General features: G+C 45.9%; 1 protein-coding gene across 5 annotated transcripts in view; it reads right to left on the bottom strand.

Moving 5' to 3' along the window:
• The window catches only part of sugct (succinyl-CoA:glutarate-CoA transferase), a 449,184-nt gene that overhangs the window by 264,594 nt on the left and 164,666 nt on the right, over positions 1 to 19,924 (bottom strand). For all 5 annotated transcript variants that reach the window (XR_010961805.1, XR_010961804.1, XM_067981040.1 and 2 more), the window contains exon 11: positions 13,187 to 13,284. Coding sequence is in view for 3 of the 5 variants with exons in the window: in XM_067981040.1 (XP_067837141.1) it covers positions 13,187 to 13,284 (98 nt within the window). In the remaining 2 variants the exon portion in view is untranslated. The remainder of the gene's footprint in view (positions 1 to 13,186; positions 13,285 to 19,924) is intronic.

The raw sequence follows: 19,924 nt of genomic DNA, 5'->3' as shown, positions 1-19,924 counted from the left end.
TCAAGCAGATAAAATAACTGTTTATTTGTGAACACAAAAAACCTTAAAAACATTTCAGAACACTTATTTTTTTCAGCGTTACCCACATTTAACTTTCCCGAGAAAAATAATGGCCAATGAGCCAGTGCTGCATGCCAAAATATAATTTAAAGTGCTGATAACATAACAGGCATAAAATTAACAATTTTGCACTCACTATAAAATGGCTCATTAGCTGCCTACACTGTGTCACTGCCAACAAGGGGAGATGAGGCCCATTAAATCTTAAGGTTTGCAGTTCCAACGTTTCAGATAAAATCAACCAGCCCGTCTGTTCTTACCCAGTAATCTTTGTGGAGCCCAGAACGATTATTAATATAACAGGACCAGTTGAGCTTCAGGCAGCATCGCTACCATTATTCCTCATTTGCAACCCGAACCATGTAGTCAGGATATCTGTAAACCATTCATCATAATCTAATCTAATTCTTTGTATTCAACATATTGTCAAGATTAAATATTCTTGCACAAGAAGGAATCCTTACCTCCCAAGTACTGTAATTTACATCACTCTTTTTTGTTCTGGTAACTGCTGTGATGGTTGGGTTAGATCAGACAGGATGACTGGTTTTTTTTATATATGAATTAATCTTAACAACAGGGAATACAAACTGAGCACAAGAGCTCCTTAAAGAAATTATATTTCAATTCCTGTCCCAGCGATAATATATCTGGGAAGAAATAACAAGATCCCAGAGATAAACTGGAGATCACGCATCATGAACTGGCTCTATTTCACCATGGATCAGCTATGATGCCACCTGTAATGTTAACCTGTCATTTCTCTTTTCAAACATTGATTGACCAGCTGCATACCTCCAGCATGTTCAGGTTTTATTGCTACATAATCCAAAAGCCTGACTGGATAGCTACAGAACAATTACAGTGGCAGTGAAATCCGACATGGGAAAATTACCCTCTCAAAAATTATATTTAATTCGTGGTCAATTATTCAATGCTGAGCTTAACAATACAAAAAGGGGTCAGTAACAAGGGAATGAATGAAACTCGCTTAAAATGAATTGGTGAAGTGGTTAATGATAGCACCATAATGATTTCATTTACTTCTAGTAAAAAGGCAGTGCCCCCAGGCCATACCTACAGTAAGCTGAAAAATATTCCACTCTTTTCCCAGAATTATTTTTATGACCTTAACATTCAATGAGCCTCTGCAATAATGAGAGATTTACAGTGTTTAAAATCACCTTAACTGTGGTGGAACTTTTATCCACCAGAGATAAAATTATAAGTTTGTAGTTCTTTGACCTCCACCTTTGATGCCCTTGTCCCCATTAAAACTATTACTCTCTCTCTCTCTCTCTCCCTGGTCATTCCCCCTGGATTGACCCTCATCTCCGCTTCCTTAAGTCCAAGAGACACAGGCTTGAACGTTTATGGGCAGACAAGTGGTTTAGCCATTCATCGCCAGATCTGGCTGGTCCACACAAAGCACTATCGGGTCCTGCTCTCCTTTGCCAAAACTGCTCACTATTCCATGATCATCCTGGAATGCAAAGATAACCCCCCGCTTCTCTTCTCCACAACAAACTGTCTTCTTAAACCCCTTCCACCTGCCTCTTCCACCCTCACCTCCAACAACAAGTGCATGGGAGCTCATGGACTTCTTTGTCACGAAGATTAAGACCATCCATTCAGCTGCCTCTGTTGCTTCCCTCCCTTCCCCTAGCCCACCAAATTTGCCCTAAGGTTCCCCCTGCCCCAGCCCTGAACTCGCATCTTTCTCCAGTTTCTCTCCTATCTCCCCTCATGCCCTCCCCGAGCTCATCTTGACCATGAGACCCACCTCCTGCTCCCTCGACTCTATTCCCACCAAACTGCTGACCACCCAACTTCCCTTCCTGGCCCCCATATTAGCTGATATTGTTAGCGATTCCCTCTCCTCAGGTAATGTCCCACTCCATTTCAAATCTACCGTCATCATCCTCGCCTCAAAAAACCCACCCTTGACCCCTCTGACCTTGCAAACTACTGGCCTATCTCCAAACTCTTTTTCCTCTCCAAAGTCCTTGAACGTGTTGTCGTCTCCCAAATCCGTGCCCATCTTTCCCGCAACTCCATGTTTAAATCCCTTTAAACAGGTTTCTGCCCCTGCTGACGGACTGAAATGGCCCTTATCAAAGTCACAAATGACATCCTACGTGACTGTGACCATGGTAAACTATCCCTCCTCATCCTACTTGACCTGTCTGCAGCTTTTGACACAGTTGACCACACCATCCTCCTCCAATGTCCAGCTGGGCGGGACTGCGCTCACCTAGTTCCATTCTTAACCATCCAGTCGTAGCCAGAGAATCACCTGCAATGGCTTCTCTTCCTGCTCCCACACCATTACCTCTGGAGTCCCCCAAGGATCTATCCTTGGCCCCATCCTATTTCTCATCAACATACTGCCCCTCAGTGACATCATCCGAAGACACGACGTCAGGTTCCACATGTACGCTGACGACACCCAGCTCCAGCTCATCACCTCCCTCAACCCCTCCACTGTCTCTGATTTGTCACACTGCTTGTCCGAATGATGAGCAAAAATTTCCTCCAACTAAATATTGGGAAGACTGAAGCCATTGTCTTCGGTCCCCACCATAAACTCTGCTCCCTAGTCACCGACTCCATCCCTCTCCCTGGCCACTGTCTGAGGCTGAACCAGACCGTTTGCAACCTTGGCGTCCTATTTGACCCTGAGATGAGCTTCTGACCACATATCCGCTCCAACACCAAGACCGCCTACTTCCACCTCCGTAACATCACCCATCTCCGCCCCTGCCTCAGCTCATCTCTTGCTGAAACCCTCATCCATGCCTTTGTTACCTCTAAACTTGACTATTCCAATGCTATCCTGGCCGGCCTCCCATCTTCCACCCGCCCTAAACTTGAACGCATCCAAAACTCTGCTGCCGTTCTCCTATCACCCCTGTGCTCACTGACCGACAGTGGCTCCCAGTCCCGGAATGCCTTGATTTTAAAATTCTCATCCTTGTATTCAAATCCCTCCATGGTCTCGCCCCACCCTGTCTCTGTAACTTCCTCCAGCTCCTCCAATTCTTGCCTCTTGCACATCCCCGATTTTAATCGCTCCACCATTGGCGGCCATGTTTTCAGTTGCCTATGTCCTAAGCTCTGGAATTCCCTCCCTAAAGCTCTCTGCCTCTCTACCTCTCTCTCCTCCTTTAAGATGTTCCTTAAAACCTACCTCTTTGACCAAGCTTTTAGTCACCTATCCAAATATCTCCTTATGTGGCTCAGTGACAAATTTTATTTGATAGTGGCTCCTGTAAAGCCCCTCGGGACGTTTTACCACGTTAGAGGCGCTATATAAATGCAAGTCATTGTTGTTGTTGTTCTGACCTGGCGTTATTCATAGAATATTGTAAATGGGGAACTATTCTTTAGCCCCAGAGATTTCTGCTAACTGCACTTTACAGAATAATAGACAGGGCCAAAGACACCTCAGAATTAGTGTTCCAGGACAACCCAGAAGCGCAGATGTTAAAGCACTGGCCTGTAATAAGAATGCAGATTTCACAACTGCAATGGTTACTTAAATCTGCATGTTTGAGTTGAGTGACTATCAGTAGTTCTCAACGCTGCTGTTAAATTGACGCTTTATGCAACTCGCCAGACTACATGATTTTCTTTTGATTCATACCTATTTTAGTGTTAGCCAAACTGTTCTAACTTGTTCGAAAAGATGGGTACATCAGTTTTCCGTGGTCGTTGTCCTTGCATAAGTCATCCCTTATGTGGGCATCTAACCCATGCTAGCAGGCCTAGCAACTTGCAAACCTCACACTGTGACTGTTTGCCAGGTAGCCACAACAATCTCAGGAGTCTAGCTTCCTCTATGGTTTGCCTGATCTGTTCTACCAAGTCCAGTATGTGCCGCAGTGACCAACACAGACTCAGTTGAACAGCAGGCAAAGAGGGTTCTAGGACCATTAGGAACTTTAACATTTTGAAAGTTCCTAATGGTCCTTTTGTAGTTCCTTGTAACAGCAACCTATCAACCTCTCAACACTGTTACTGAGTGCAGCGGGCACGGAGTGATCAACTTGAGAGTTTGGTAAGTGTGGGAGTTTAAGGGTTTATCTCTTTTAAAATCTAGTGTAAATTGCTATTAATTTTTAAGTAAGATCAACTAATTAAGTTCAATTTTAAACTTTAAATTTTTAAGTTTCTGTCCGGCTTAAGCAGAGACAAACAAGCAAGCTCTCCAACTGGAGAGCTGCTGTAGTTAGTTAATTGGTTAGCAAGATGAAACTGGTTCCTGAAACAGCAACAGAGCAGGGCTGACTCATCAGAGTCACAAACAGTAGAAATACAGGGGCCTGTGAGTGCAATCGGCACTGAGTGCAGCGGGCACAGAGTGAGCAAATTGAGAGTTTGGTAACCATGGGAAGGAGCTGCTGCTTTGCCTTGCTTTTCCCAGCTTTTTAGGCAGAGCGCGGCAGAGGATCTGAGCAGCAGCAGAGCGAGAATGGGGATAAAAGCAGCAGCAGACCTGCAACAAGAGAAAACTGCAGTGTGACATCACAGGTGAGGCAGGTAAGTGATTGGTAGTGACTGTGGGCTAAGTTTTAAGTTAACATATAGCATATAACCAAATTTTAAAAACTAAACTTAATTTAATTAATCTAATAAATTAAACGAGGTAAATAATTTGATTAACACTAAATTAATTAATTAAATAAATAAAATAATGGGAGAACAGGAGATGTGTTGCTGCTGCAAAACGTGGGAGCTTGTGGACAATGTGTGTCCAGGGTGACTACATCTGCAGTAAGTGTCTGCGGCTCGAGGATCTTCGGCTCCAAGTTGAGGAGCTGGAGTCCGAGCTGTGGACATTGTGAGACATTAGGGAGGGAGAAAGCTACCTGGAACTTTTGCTCCAGGAGGCAGCAACACCCTGTAGATTAAATACTTTAGAATTGACACATGGTCACGGACAGGAGGGTGTGACTGCGTGTGAGGCAGGTACGGGGATCCAGGATGTCGTATTGCAGGAGCCTCAGTGGCTGCACTTGACCAATAGATTTGAGGTTCTTGCAACCCTTGTGGACAAGTACGGGGACTGTGGAGAGGACGAGCAAACTGACCATGGCACCGTGGTACAGGAAGCCGTTCAAGTGGGGGGAGTAAAAAGGAAGGTGGTAGCAGTAGGTGACAGTATAGTTAGGGGGATAGACACTGTTCTCTGCAGCCAGGAGCATGAGTCCCAAAGGCTATGTTGCCGACCCAGTGCCAGGGTTAAGGACATCTCCTCCGGGCTGGAAAAGAACTTGGAGTGGGAGGAGGAGAAGGATCCAGTTGTCGTGGTCCACCTAGGTACCAACGACATAGGTAGGACTAAGAAAAAGGTTCTGCTGAGAGAGTTTGAGCAGCTAGGGACTAAATTAAAAAGCAGAACCACAAAGGTAATAAACTCTGGATTATTAACTGAGCCACGAGCAAATTGGCATTGGGTAAATAAGATCAGAGAGATGAATGCGTGGCTCAAAGATTGGTGTGGGAGAAGTGGGTTTCGATTCGTGGGGCACTGGCACCAGTACTGGGGAAAGAGAGAGCTGTTCTGTTGGGACGGACTACACCTGAACCATGCTGGGGCCAGAGTTCCAGCAAATCGAATAACTAGGGAGGTAGATAGGGCTTTTTTTTTGTTCATTGGATGTGGGCGTCGCTGGCGAGGCCGGCATTTATTGCCCATCCCTAATTGCCCTTGAGAAGGTGGTGGTGAGCCACCTTCTTGAACCGCTGCAGTCCATGTGGTGAAGGTTCTCCCACAGCGCTGTTAGGGAGTTCCAGGGTTTTGACCCAGCGACAATGAAGGAACGGCAATATATTTCCAAGTCGGGATGGTATGTGATTTGGAGGGGAACGTGCAGGTGGTATTGTTCCCATGTGCCTGCTGCCCTGGTCCTTCTAGGTGGTAGAGGTCGTGGGTTTGGGAGGTGCTGTCGAAGAAGCCTTGGCGAGTTGCTGCAGTGCAGCCACAGTGCACCGGTGGTGAAGGGAGTGAATGTTCAAGATGCTGGATGGGGTGCCAATCAAGTGGGCCGCTTTGTCCTGAATGTTGTCGAGCATCTTGAGTGTTGTTGGAGCTGCACTCATCCAGGCAAGTGGAGAGTATTCCATCACACTCCTGACCTGTGCCCTGTAGATGGTGGAAAGGCTTTGGGGGGGTCAGGAGGTGACTCGCCGCAGAATACCCAGCCTCTGACCTGCTCTCGTAGCCACAGTATTTATATGGCTGGTCCAGTTAAGTTTCTGGTCAATGGTGACCCCCAGGATATTGATGGTGGGGGATTCGGCGATGGTAATGCAGTTGAATGTCAAGGGGAGGTGGTTAGACTCTCTCTTGTTGGAGATGGTCATTGCCTGGCACTTGACTGGCGTGAATGTTACTTGCCACTTATCAACCCAAGCCTGGATGTTGTCCAGGTTTTGATGCATGCGGGCACAGTGCACCGGTGGTGAAGGGAGTGAATGTTCAAGATGCTGGATGGGGTGCCAATCAAGTGGGCCGCTTTGTCCTGAATGTTGTCGAGCATCTTGAGTGTTGTTGGAGCTGCACTCATCCAGGCAAGTGGACAGTATTCCATCACACTCCTGACCTGTGCCCTGTAGATGGTGGAAAGGCTTTGGGGGGGTCAGGAGGTGACTCGCCGCAGAATACCCAGCCTCTGACCTGCTCTCGTAGCCACAGTATTTATATGGCTGGTCCAGTTAAGTTTCTGGTCAATGGTGACCCCCAGGATATTGATGGTGGGGGATTCGGCGATGGTAATGCAGTTGAATGTCAAGGGGAGGTGGTTAGACTCTCTCTTGTTGGAGATGGTCATTGCCTGGCACTTGACTGGCGTGAATGTTACTTGCCACTTATCAACCCAAGCCTGGATGTTGTCCAGGTTTTGATGCATGCGGGCACAGACTGCTTCATTATCTGAGGGGTTGCGAATGTGCAATCAGCAGCGAACATCCCCATTTCTGACCTTATGATAGAGGGAAGGTCATTGATGAAGCAGCTGAAGATATTGGACCGAGGACACTGACCGGAGGAACTCCTGCAGCAATGTCCTGGGGCTGAGATGATTGGCCTCCAACAACCACTAGCATCTTCCTTTGTGCTAGGTATGACTCTAGCCGCTGGAGAGTTTTCCCCCTGATTCCCATTGACTTCATTTTTACTAGGGCTCCTTGGTGCCACACTCGGTCAAATGCTGCCTTGATGTCAGCTCTTTTGTCCATGTTTGGATCAAGGCTGTAATGAGGTCTGGAGCCGAGTGGTCCTGGCGGAACCCAAACTGAGCATCGGTGAGCAGGTCATTGGTGAGTAAGTGCCGCTTGATAGTACTGTTGACGACACCTTCCATCACTTTGCTGATGATTGAGAGTAGACTGATGGGGCGATACTTGGCCGGATTGGATTTGTCCTGCTTTTTGTGGACAGGACATACCTGGGCAATTTTCCACATTGTCGGGTAGATGCCAGTGTTGTAGCTGTACTGGAACAGTTGAACAAAATAAGGTGGGGGGGGGGGGGGGTGGGGGGGAAGAGGGTCCCAGTGGAGAGAAATCTAGAATGCTAATGAGAAAAGACGAAGAAGCAGTGCAGGAAAGTGACTGGGGTAAGGATAACCTGACTGTGTAACCAGAAGGGACAGAGCGTACAAAAAAAGACTGCACTAACAAATAGGGTCCGGGTAAGAAAAAATGGTAATAAGACAAATAGGGCCATAGTACAAAAAATGTTAAGATGTCTAAAAATGTTAAAAAGACAAACCTAAAGGCACTGTATCTGAATGCACGAAGCATTCGTAATAAGGTAGACGAATTAACAGCGCAAATAGATGTAAATGGATATGATATAATTGCAATCACAGAGACATGGCTGCAGGGTGACCAAGGCTGGGAGCTGAATATCCAAAGGTATTCAATATTTAGGAAGGACAGGCAAAAAGGAAAAGGAAGGGATGGCATTGTTAGTAAAGGATGAAATCAGAGCAAAAGTGAGAAAGGATATTGGCTCACAAAATCAAGATGTAGAATCAGTCTGGCAGAAAACACCAGTGGGAGTTGTCTTTAGGCCTCTAGTGGTAATGTAGGGGACGGCATTAAACAGGAAATTAGAGATACATGTAACAAGGGTACTACAGTAATCATGGGTGACTTTAATCTACATATAGACTGGCCAACCAAATTAGCAATAATACTGTGGAGGATGAATTCTTGGAGTGTGTACGAGATGATTTTTTAGACCAGTACATTGAGGAGCCAACCAGCGAACAGGCTATCCTAGATTGGGTATTGTGCAATGAAAAGGGGTTAATTAATAACCTTGTTGTGCGGGGTCCTTTGGGGAAGAGTGACCATAACATGATAGAATTCTTCATTAAGATGGAAAGTGAACTAGTCCAATCCGAAACTAGGGTCCTAAATCTAAACAAAGGAAACTACGAAGGTATGAGGTATGAGTTGGCTTTGATAGATTGGGAAGCTTAATTAAAAGGCATGACGGTGGATAAGCAATGGCTAACATTTAAGGAACGACTGCATGAATTGCAGCAGTTATACATTCCTTTCTGGCGCAAAAACACAAAAGGAAAAGTGGTCCAACTATGGCTAACAAAAGAAATTAAGGATAGTATTAGATCCAAAGAGGAGTCATATAAAGTTGCCAGAAAAAGTAGCAAGCCTGAGGATTGGGAGCAGTTTAGAATTCAGCAAAAAAGGACCAAGAGATTGATTAAGAGGGGAAAATAGAGTATGAGAGTAAACTTGCAAGGAACATAAAAGTGGACTGTTAAAGCTTCTACAAGTATGTAAAAAGAAAAAGATTAGTGAAGACAAGTGTAGGTCCCTTACAGTCAGAAACAGGAGAATTTATAATGGGGAACAAGGAAATGGCAGAGCAATTAAACAAATACTTTGGTTCTGTCTTCACGGAAGAGAACACAAATAACTTCACAGAAATGCTAAGGAACCAAGGGTCTAGTGAGAAGGAGGAATTAAAGGAAATTAGTATTCGTAAAAAAATAGTGCTAGAGAAATTAATGGGACTGAAAGCCGATAAATCCCCAGGACCTGATAATCTGCATCACAAGTACTAAAAGAGGCAGCCATGGAAATAGTGGATGCATTAGTTGTCATCTTCCAAAATTCCATAGATTATGGAACAGTTCCTGCAGATTGGAGGGTGGCAAATGTAACCCCACTATTTAAAAAATGAGGGAGAGAAAACAGGGAACTACAGACCGGTTAGCCTAACATCGGTAGTAGGGAAAATGCTAGAGTCTATTATAAAGGATGTAATAACAGCACACTTAGAAAATATCAACGGGATTAGACAAAGTCAACATGGATTTTTGAAAGGGAAATCATGTTTGACAAACCTACTGGAGTTTTTTGTGGATGTAACTGGTCGGATAGATAATGGAGAGCCAGTGGATGTGATTTATTTGGATTTTCAGAAGGCCTTTGATAAAGTCCCACATAAGACGTTAGTGTGCAAAATTAAAGCACATGGGATTGGTGGTAATATACTGGCATGGATTGAAAATTGGTTAACAGACAGGAAACAGAGAGTTTTTGTCTCCTTACCTAAGAAAGGATATACTTGCCATCGAGGGAGTGCAGTGAAGGTTCACCAGATTGATTCCTGGGATGGCAGGACTGTCATATGAGGAGAGATTGGGTCGACTCGGCCTGTATTCACTCGAGTTTAGAAGAATGAGAGGGGATTTCATTGAAACATATAAAATTCTGACAGGGCTCGACAGATTGGATGCAGGGAGGATGTTTCCCCTGACTGGGGGGTGCAGAACGAGGGGTCACAGTCTCAGGATATGGGGTAGGACATTTAGGACTGAGATGAGGAGAAATTTCTTCACTCAGAGGGTGGTGAACCTGTGGAATTCTCTACCACAGAAAGCTGAGGAGGCCACGTCACTGAATATATTTAAGAAGGAGCTAGATAGATTTCTGGACACAAAAGGCATCAAGGGGTATGGGGAGTGAACAGGAATGTGGTATTGAGATAGATGATCAGTCACGATCATATTGAATGGCGGAGCAGGCTCGGAGGGCCAAATGGCCGACTCCTGCTCCTATTTTCTATGTTACGTTCACTATTGAAAGGGATTCAGCACCAGGCCCTTTCTTTTAATATGGTTGATAAGTGAATGCCAAATGGATAGGAAGTGTTATGATGGAGGTGGTGAGGCATATTCTTGATGGATGCAAATGTGGGGCATCAAGGGTGCAAAGTTTAAACAAAGGAAGTGTGCAGGTTAGATTTGAAACGATTCAAGGGTCAATCGTGCTCTCCCAGTGAATAGCGGTGCTTGCAGTGAGTGCTGGTCAGGAAATCGCGAGCCGACAGTCCCTGATTTTCTGTCTGTTAACTTAACTGGATTGAAAATCAGGTGCTGTAGGCCTGCAATATCCCAAGCAGCACGACATGTAAAGTCACTCCTCACTGGGAGCACCTGATTGAGCCTTGTAATATATTCCTGAAACTTTTTTGATTCAGCAATCAAACTTTACAGTACTAAATGTATTACCATTTATAGTTTTCCAGCTGTTGACTACATTAAGTTTCTGGCTTTAACGATGTAGAAAGAACGGAAAAATAACTTACATTTATATAGCTCCTTTCACAACCTCAGAACGTCTAAATCCAATGAAATACACTGAAGTGCAGTCACGGTTGTGAGCAGGCACGTGGGGCCTCGGATTACGTCTCATGAGGAAGGCGGCACCTCTGACAACGCAGCACTCCCTCAGTACTGCACTTTAGTGTCAGCCTAGATTATGTGCTTTAGTGTCTGGAGTGGGGCGTGAACCCACGACCTTCTGACTGAGAAGTGAGAGTGCTACCACCGAGCCCAGCAGAAAGATGGCAGCCTTGCAACCTCCACCCTCCATAAACTTCAGCTCATCCAAAGCTCTGCTGCCCCTATCCTAACCCGTACCAAGTTCCATCACCCACTTGGTTGCTGGCCTACACTGACTCCCAGTCCCCCAGCACCTCAAATTTAAAATTCTTATCCTCATGTTCAAATCCCTCCATGGCCTCGTCCCTCCGTATCTCTGTAACCTCCTCCAGCCCTTCGAGAACTCTGCGTTCCTCCAGTTCTGGCCTTTTGTGCATCCCCCACTTCCTTCACCCCACCAATGGCGGGCGTGCCTTCAGCTGTCGAGGCCCAAAGCTCTGGAATTCCCTCCCTATACCTCTTTGCCTCTCTCCCCCTCCTTTAAGACCCTCCTTAAAACCTAACTCCTAAACAAGCTTTTAGTCACCCCTCCAAATATCTCCTCCTTTGGCTCGGTGTCAATTTTTGTCTGATTACGCCTCTGTGTAGTGCCTTGGAATGCTTTTCTACATTAAAGACTCTATATTAATGCAAGTTATTGCTGTTGTAGTTGTAGTCTCAATTTGATACCACATGGAGTATAAATCCAGTGCAATGTCAGACCTGGTTTGCAAGGAGTTTGGGGATCTGTTCGTTGGTTTTGTCGACCTACCTGGCCTTAACTTAAGTGATGAGAGAGCAGTGAATCTCCTCTGCCCACTCTCTAAATATTTAAACTGCTAACTTTTGGAAGAGAGCTCTGCCCACGTGTGTGGAGCTCCCTCCTAAACAGGATGGTTAGAGTCCCAGCCTGGCTGGAGCTTTAACCATAGCCACTGGTCAGGGAGCATTCTCAGCCTGGTAACTAGAGCGTAAATGAGCTTTTAGCATCTGTACTGCCCTATTGTGGGCAACATGTCCAACTGGAGTTTTGACTGGGTGGCTCTAGTGATGCTCATGATGTGACCACTCGGTATTTGATTATTGAAGAAGATATAGTGGTGGAGTTTCTGCCTACTAATCATGAGGATAAGGCCTTGGTGGGTTGGCTTACTATGTTCTTTTTTATTTAGTGGATGAACATATGTTTGTTATCAGCTAATAAAGTCTTGAGATATGGGGCATCTGTGAGTTTATAATACTTTTTAAAATGTGTTCTTGGGTGTCACTGGCAAGGCAGAATTTATGGCTGTGAGGACATTAAGAGTCAACCACATAGTGTGGGACTGGGGTCACATGTGGACCCATACCAGGTAGATGTGTCAAGTCCCTTCCCTGAAGGGTATTAGTGAACCAGTTGGATATTTACGACAATCCGGCAACTTTTCTGGTCAATTTTTCTGGTGCCAGCCCACAATTGAATTCAATTTCACAACTAGCCATGGAGGGATTATGAACTCACAACCTCGGGGTTACTAGTATCGTAACCACTAGGCTACTGTACTCACTCTAAACTAGTTAATATTATTTTGTTTAACCAAAAGGCCAACACCTATTATTTAACAGATTAGCCCTGATTTTAACTTGGGGCGAGCGGCAAGCGTGGAGCCAGTGTGGCGAGTGTTAAGCTCACCCCACTCACCTACATGAAGACCCGGGCCATTTAAATAGACCAGGCATGACTCCAGCCCAAACCTGCATCAATGTGAGTCGGGCGAGTGCAGGAGGAGGCTACGGCTGGGGACCTGCAGGTAAATAGTGGGGCAGCATAGGTGATCGCGGTCAGGAAAAGAAGCCCAGGGCCCTTGGCTTCCTTGTAGGACATGCTCCTCCTTGTCCATAAAAAAAGCTTTAAAATTAAAACAATGTACTTACCTTCTGACTCTCTTTCGGGCCTGCTGCTCCTTCGCACCAGGTACCCCTGGCAAGGCCAGTATGGGGTGCCAAATGTGGATGTCCAGAGTAAAATTATGGTCAGGGTCTGCATTACATCATCAAACCCTGACTTCTAAATTTCAATGAGCCCCTCGCCTGCCTGGTGCAAGGCGGAATTGTCAGAACGCGCCTGTTAAAATAGCGCATGGCACGAGGATCAGCTAAGTAGGTCACTACAAAGGAAAATATATTCATATCAACAACGACAACAACAACTTGCATTTATATAGCACCTTTAACGTGGTAAAACATCCCAAGGCGCTAATCAAACTACAAATAATATTTTATGCTCAGAATTATTCCTGCAGTAAGCTCTGAATGATCAGAAGCCTTCCATAATATGACAGCTACATCACTTGAATGTCCATTACAACTCAGAACCTATGTCCATTACCAGCACTAACCTTGCACATAGGACATCAATAAGTTCTCTTCTATTTTGAACCCGGAGCTTGTTTGTCTTGTATGTGGGGTCTTGACTTAGTGCAGATAATGACAAGATCTAGAAAGCGACAGTAATGGTTAACTGAGAAACGATGGTGAAGTTAAGTGCCACCTCCTTTAAATACAACAGCCACATTTTGAGATTAGACTACAATCCGAAGACGAAATACTACTTCAACTGGTTCAATAAAATACAGCAAAGCCTTTTATGAGGCTCTTTGATATAACCCAGCCTCCAGTGTAACACATCTCTATGCCTTTAACAAAATCCAATTCATTCAAAGCTCCACACCCTGTACTACACTAAGTCCCATTCACCAACCTCCCTTGCCCCCAATCCCTCAGCCATCAAACTCAAAATCATCATAAGTATAAGAGTAAGAAGGTCTTGCTGCAATTATATAGGATTCTGGTGAGACCACACCTGGAGTACTGTGTACAGTTTTGGTCTCCTTTCCTAAGGAAGGATATACTTGCCTTCGAGGGGGTGCAACGAAGGTACACTAAATTAATTCCTGGGATGAGAGGGTCATCCTATGAGGAGAGCGTGAGTAGAATGGGACAATATTCTCTGGAGTTTAGAAGAATGAGAGGTGATCTCATTGAAACGCATAAAATTGAAGGGTAGATGCTGAGAGGCTGTTTCCCCTGGATGGAGTTTTTTTTTATTCATTCATGGGATGTGGGCGTCGCTGGCAAGGCCAGCATTTATTGCCCATCCCTAATTGCCCTTGAGAAGGTGGTGGTGAGCTGCCTTCTTGAACCGCTGCAGTCCGTGTGGTGAAGGTTCTCCCACAGTGCTGTTAGGAAAGGAGTTCCAGGATTTTGATCCAGCGACGACAAAGGAACGGCGATATATTTCCAAGTCGGGATGGTGTGTGACTTGGAGGGGAACGTGCAGGTGGTGTTGTTCCCATGCGCCTGCTGCTCTTGTCCTTCTGGGTGGTAGAGGTCGCGGGTTTGGGAGGTGCTGTCGAAGAAGCCTTGGCGAGTGCAGTGCATCCTGTGGAGAGTACATGCTGCAGCCACAGTGCGCCGGTGGTGAAGGGAGTGAATGTTTAGGGTGGTGGATGGGGTGCCAATCAAGCGGGCTGCTTTGTCCTGGATGGTGTCGAGCTTCTTGAGTGTTGTTGGAGCTGCACTCATCCAGGCAAGTGGAGAGTATTCCATCGCACTCCTGACTTGTGCCTTGTAGATGTTGGAAAGGCTTTGGGGAGTCAGGAGGTGAGTCACTCGCCACAGAATACCCAGCCTCTGGCCTGCTCTTGTAGCCACAGTATTTATATGGCTGGTCCAGTTAAGTTTCTGGTCAATGGTGAATCCCCAGGATGTTGATGGTGGGGGATTCGGCGATGGTAATGCCGTTGTATGTCAAGGGGAGGTGGTTAGACTCTCTCTTGTTGGAGGTGGTCATTGCCTGGCACTTGTCTGGCGCGAATGTTACTTGCCACTTATGAGCCCAAGCCTGGATGTTGTCCAGGTCTTGCTGCATGCGGGCTCGGACTGCTTCATTATTTGAGGGGTTGCGAATGGAACTGAACACAGTGCAATCATCAGCGAACATCCCCATTTCTGACCTTATGATGGAGGGAAGGTCATTGATGAAGCAGCTGAAGATGGTTGGGCCTAGGACACTGCCCGGAGGAACTCCTGCAGCAATGCCCTGGGGCTGAGATGATTGGTCTCCAACAACCACTACCATCTTCCTTTGTGCTAGGTATGACTCCAGCCATTGGAGAGTTTTCCCCCTGATTCCCATTGACTTCAATTTTACTTGGGCTCCTTGGTGCCACACTCGGTCAAATGCTGCCTTGATGTCTCGCGCAGTCACTCTCACCTCACCTCTGGAATTCAGCTCTTTTGTCCATGTTTGGACCAAGGCTGTAATGAGGTCTGAAGCAGAGTGGTCCTGGCGGAACCCAAACTGAGCATCGGTGAGCAGGTTATTGGTGAGTAAGTGCCGCTTGGTAGCATGTCGACAACACCTTCCATCATTTTACTGATGATTGAGAGTAGACTGAAGGGTCGGTAATTGGCCGGATTGGAGTCTACAACTAGGGGTCATAGTCTCAAGATAAGGGGTCGGCCATTTAGGACCAAGGTAAGGAAAAATTTCTTCACTCAGAGGATTGTGAATCTTTGGAATTCTCTGCTCCAGAGGGCTGTGGCTGCTCAGTTATTCAGTATATTCAGCAACTCGCCAAGGCTTCTTCGACAGCACCTCCCAAACCCGCGACCTCTACCACCTAGAAGGACAAGAGCAGCAGGCGCATGGGAACAACACCACCTGCACGTTCCCCTCCAAGTCACACACCATCCCGACTTGGAAATATATCGCTGTTCCTTCATTGTCGCTGGGTCAAAATCCTGGAACTCCCTTCCTAACAGCACTGTGGGAGAACCGTCACCACACGGACTGCAGCGGTTCAAGGCGGCGGCTCACCACCACCTTCTCAAGGGCAATTAGGGATGGGCAATAAAATGCTGGCCTCGCCAGCGACGCCCACATCCCGTGAACGAATAAAAAAAAAGATTCAAGATTGAGATCGATAGATTTTTGGACACTAAGGCAATCAAGGGATATGGGGATAGGGCAGGATAGTGGAGTTGTGGTAAAAGATCAGCCATGATCTTATTTAGTGACGGAGCAGGCTCGAGGGGCCATATGGCCTACTCCTGCTCCTATTTCCTATGTTCTTATCATTATCCTCATCTACAAAACCCACCAAGGTCCCACCCCTCCTTACCTTTGCTACCTCAAGTTTTGTGTGTCTTCTAATCCGACGATTTTGTCCTCCTATGCATTCCCCCTACTTCTGTACCACTTTCACTTGCAGAGCCTTTAGCCATTTCGGCCCTCCTCTCTGGAACTCCCCTGGTGCTATCATTTTCATCTCTGACCCAGAAGGTTGTGGGTTCAAGCCTCACTGCAGAAACTTGAGAACATAACCTAGGCTGACACCTCAGTGCAGTACTGAGGGAGTGCTGCATCATCAGAGGTGTCCTCTTTTGGATGAGACATTAAACCATCTCCCTTATCAGGTGGACGTGAAAGATTCCATCGCACTATTTGAAGCAGGGCGGGGCGTTCTCCCAGTGTTCTGGACAATATTTATCCCTCAGCCAATATCAGTAAAACAAATTATCTAGTTATTTAATATAAAAACAGAAAATGCTGGAGAAGCTCATCTGTGGAGAAAGAATCAGAATTAATGTTTCAGGTCGAAGACCTTTCATCAGAACAGGTCTTCGACCTGAAACGTTAACTGTTTCTTTCTCCACAGATACTGCCTGACTTGCTGCGCTTCTCCTGCATTTTCTGTTTTTATTTCAGATTTCCAGCATCCGCAGTATTTTGCTTTTGATTTTTAATCTGGTCATTTATCTCATTGCTGTTTGTGGGAACTTGTTGTGCACAAATTACAACAGTAGCTGCAGTTCAGAAAGTAATTCATTGGCTGCGAAGTGCTTTTGGATATCCTGAGGTCATGAAAAGTGCTAATCTCTCTTCCTGCCTTTGAAAGCTTCCTTAAAGTCTACCTTATCAGTCATGCTTTCAGTCACATTTCCTAACTGTTCCAGCACTGCTTGGCTTCCAGCTTCTCCTCTATGAAGTTACTTGTTGTGTTTCCTATGTTAAAGGTGCAATATAAACACAAGTAGTTGCTACTTAATTCTACTTACCTACCACTTAATGAAATTTAGAAGCTAGTAACTTTGCTGTTTTTCTTTTCCACAAACCTCTTGTTCTTAGCCATTTACATTATAATTTAATATTTGACATTATAATTTTTTTACTCCAATGGTGGATTGGCAACTCTGGCTATTGTGGTTGCACTGGAGCAGGGTGAAACTCCCTATATGTAGCAATCTTAACACAGAATTTGTCAGGAAGAGTTAAAACCTGCCCACATCCAGCACCGTGCATTGAAAACGAAGCAGAACTCAAACCCCCAGATTCCGAGAGAAAGAAGGAGGCCCATGCAAGAGAACCTTCATCAAACATTACAACCATCTGCGCTTTACACAGTCAGTCGGTGTTTCAGATTTAAAGGTAGATGGCGTGAACGGATGCGCCAATAGCACCATTTAGGTGAACAAGAGTTAGGGAATCACTAAGGCGGCTTTAGGCCTCTAACTCATCTGATTTGTACGGAATGCAATCTTCGGGGTGAAAAAACAAATAGGAACATAAGCCCCGATTTTTACGGGGGGGGGGGGGGGGGGGGGGTAGGGGGGGGTGTTGCAGCGGCCAGGAATCCCAGAAATGCGGGTTTCCCGGAAGTTCTGCCGAATTTGATGACAGGCCTTCGTTTAAATTTTTTGTCTCCGTTTCCTGACTGACAGCCAGCCAGATTGAAAGGCTGACTGCCATGCAGGAAGGCCTGTGGCACCAATCGGGGAGCGGACAGAAGGGAGGAAGAGATCGGAAAGGCAGGGGGGGAGATCGGAAAGGCCTTAAGAGATCGGAGGTCAGAGGGAGGGGTCGGCGGATCGCACAGATGGAAGCAGGTTTGCTTCAGGGCCGGGGGAAGCATCCCTGCTCCTCCTGGCCCATAAACAGTGATGGAAAGGCACATACCTGCTGGATCCGGCCATTCTCACCTCTCTTCATCTGCCAGGTTTCCTGAGGCCTGGAAAACCCAGCCCACAGGCGATAAATCTAAAAACCTGCTAAAATCCGAGGCACGCAGCCTTATTAAAATATTTAAATGAAGGACCTACCTCTGGAAAGCAGGTTAGTCACTTGGCCCTCCAACCTACCTCCATTAAAACCGGAAGTGGGCAGGTTGGGGTCGGGTTCCAATTTTTGAAATTTTAAACCCACCCCCACGCCTGACCTGAGAGGTTAAAACTCCCCCCATATTGTTATTGCATAAAGCACGTATGAGTTTCATTAAAGCCCTGAATTTAATGGAGATTTACGTTAATTATGTTCCTGAGCTTTTTGCTGAGAATGCTTTGACAGTTTTGTACATCCATGTAAAACGGGTGCTGGAGGAATAGTGCATTCTGGCCTTTGAGAATTGGTTTCTCAAAGCAGTGTTTTTTCTTGGATTCCTTTTTCTGCATTTTTACTGTAGCAATACTTGTGGCTTTTCTTTAGTTCTTTTAATCTGCAATTTTTAACTTGTTTTTTTGCTCTTGATTTCCAATCATAGTATTGCTGGCAGCTGCAATTTGTAAGTTACAGAAACCAAATATCTGAGAAAGGCAATTCCTCTGGGTATTCTTTTTTTTAACCAAGAGATCTGGAAAAAGCAGAGTTTCTGAAGAGTAATTGGGGCAGGTTTGATTACATCAGAGGCAATCCACTGACTTGTCCTTACCCCAGGAACTGGGGCTATAAGCCCAGGTGGAACTACCGAGTTGTGTCAGAGGAGACCTGTCTTTCTGGCCTAGGCTTCGTGAAGGAGACAGACCAAGTTATGGCACCTCCTTGAGCCAGACCCTCCGATATCAACCAAAGAGCTGGCCATGAAGGTGGTGGCAGCCTTGAGTTTCTACATCATCAGATCATCCTAAGGCACCATCGGTGATGTCAATAACATCAATCAGGTGACAGAATCATTTGCCAGGGGGACCTCTTTCATCACTTTGCCCGTGGAAAAGTGAAAGGCAGCACGAGAGGACACAGCACTTTTACCAGCTGGGAGGTGCACCACTCCAATCTATAGTGCAGAGCAACATAGGTGGCACATATGTGGCCATCTGGACCCTACCACCAACCCCAACGTGTACATGAACAAAAAGGAGTTTAATTCAATTAATGTGCAGATTGTCTGTGGTCGTAAATTTTATCCAAAAGATACATCCTTTAAAATGTAGAAGACTAACTCATCTGTGCATCTTTAGGATATTTTGCGTTTCAGGCTGGACTAGGCATGGAGGCTACGGTTAGCTTCTGGTGAGAGGGCAGATTCAGGGGGCGTTCACACTACAAGTTTAGCATCGGCGCAAAGCGGATCTGGCTTCACATTGACGCTAAGCTTGTTTGGTTGATTTTAACTTGCCAAAATCAGTGTTAACGGGGCGGTAACAGCCTCAAAATGGGGTTAATTGACCTACCGCCCACTTTAGGACAGAACTGGCATGTGCAGTCTCTGACCAGTTTCACTGGCGAAAGAGCCGTGAGACACGGGAATGGTAAGTTTTAAATTATTTTAGTGGGGTAAGGAGGAGCAGGAGCAGGTGCAGGAGCAGGAGAGCTCCTCCCGGTCCCACAAAAATAATCTGGGCTGCTGCTGCCCCGGGCTCCCTTTCCTCTGCGATTGTGATCAGTCCTCCCTCCCTTGCTGCCTTGTTGCCAATCAGGATGCCCTTTTCGTGCAAGCAGCTCGCCTGTTCTATTTAAATGAGGCCTGTAACAGGATTGCTGCCAGTTGGCCGCCCAAACGTTAAATCAACCCTGTAGACTGCAAATCAGGTGTGAACTGACACTGAAGTGAAGTGAATTGAGATGCCCTCCTCCAGAGTAACCTCACTCCATTTCGCTCCGGTGTCAGATCGGGCCCTGAATCTGAATTCAAGCTGCATTTATATTGCAACTGAACCATTGACATGAAGAGAAACTACTTCATGTTGACCTATAGTTGCAGCATGAATGCATCCTCGGATGCAATCTCTGCAAATTGTGACACAAAACTTGCTATAGCAAACAGTACTCTAAATGGTCAAGAGTGGCTCAGTGAACTGTT

This window comes from Heptranchias perlo, chromosome 3 (genome assembly GCF_035084215.1).
Source record: "Heptranchias perlo isolate sHepPer1 chromosome 3, sHepPer1.hap1, whole genome shotgun sequence".
Classification (NCBI taxonomy): Eukaryota; Metazoa; Chordata; class Chondrichthyes; order Hexanchiformes; family Hexanchidae; genus Heptranchias; species Heptranchias perlo.
Note: the sequence above shows the minus strand (reverse complement) of the source record. Positions and strands in the feature narration are given on the sequence as shown.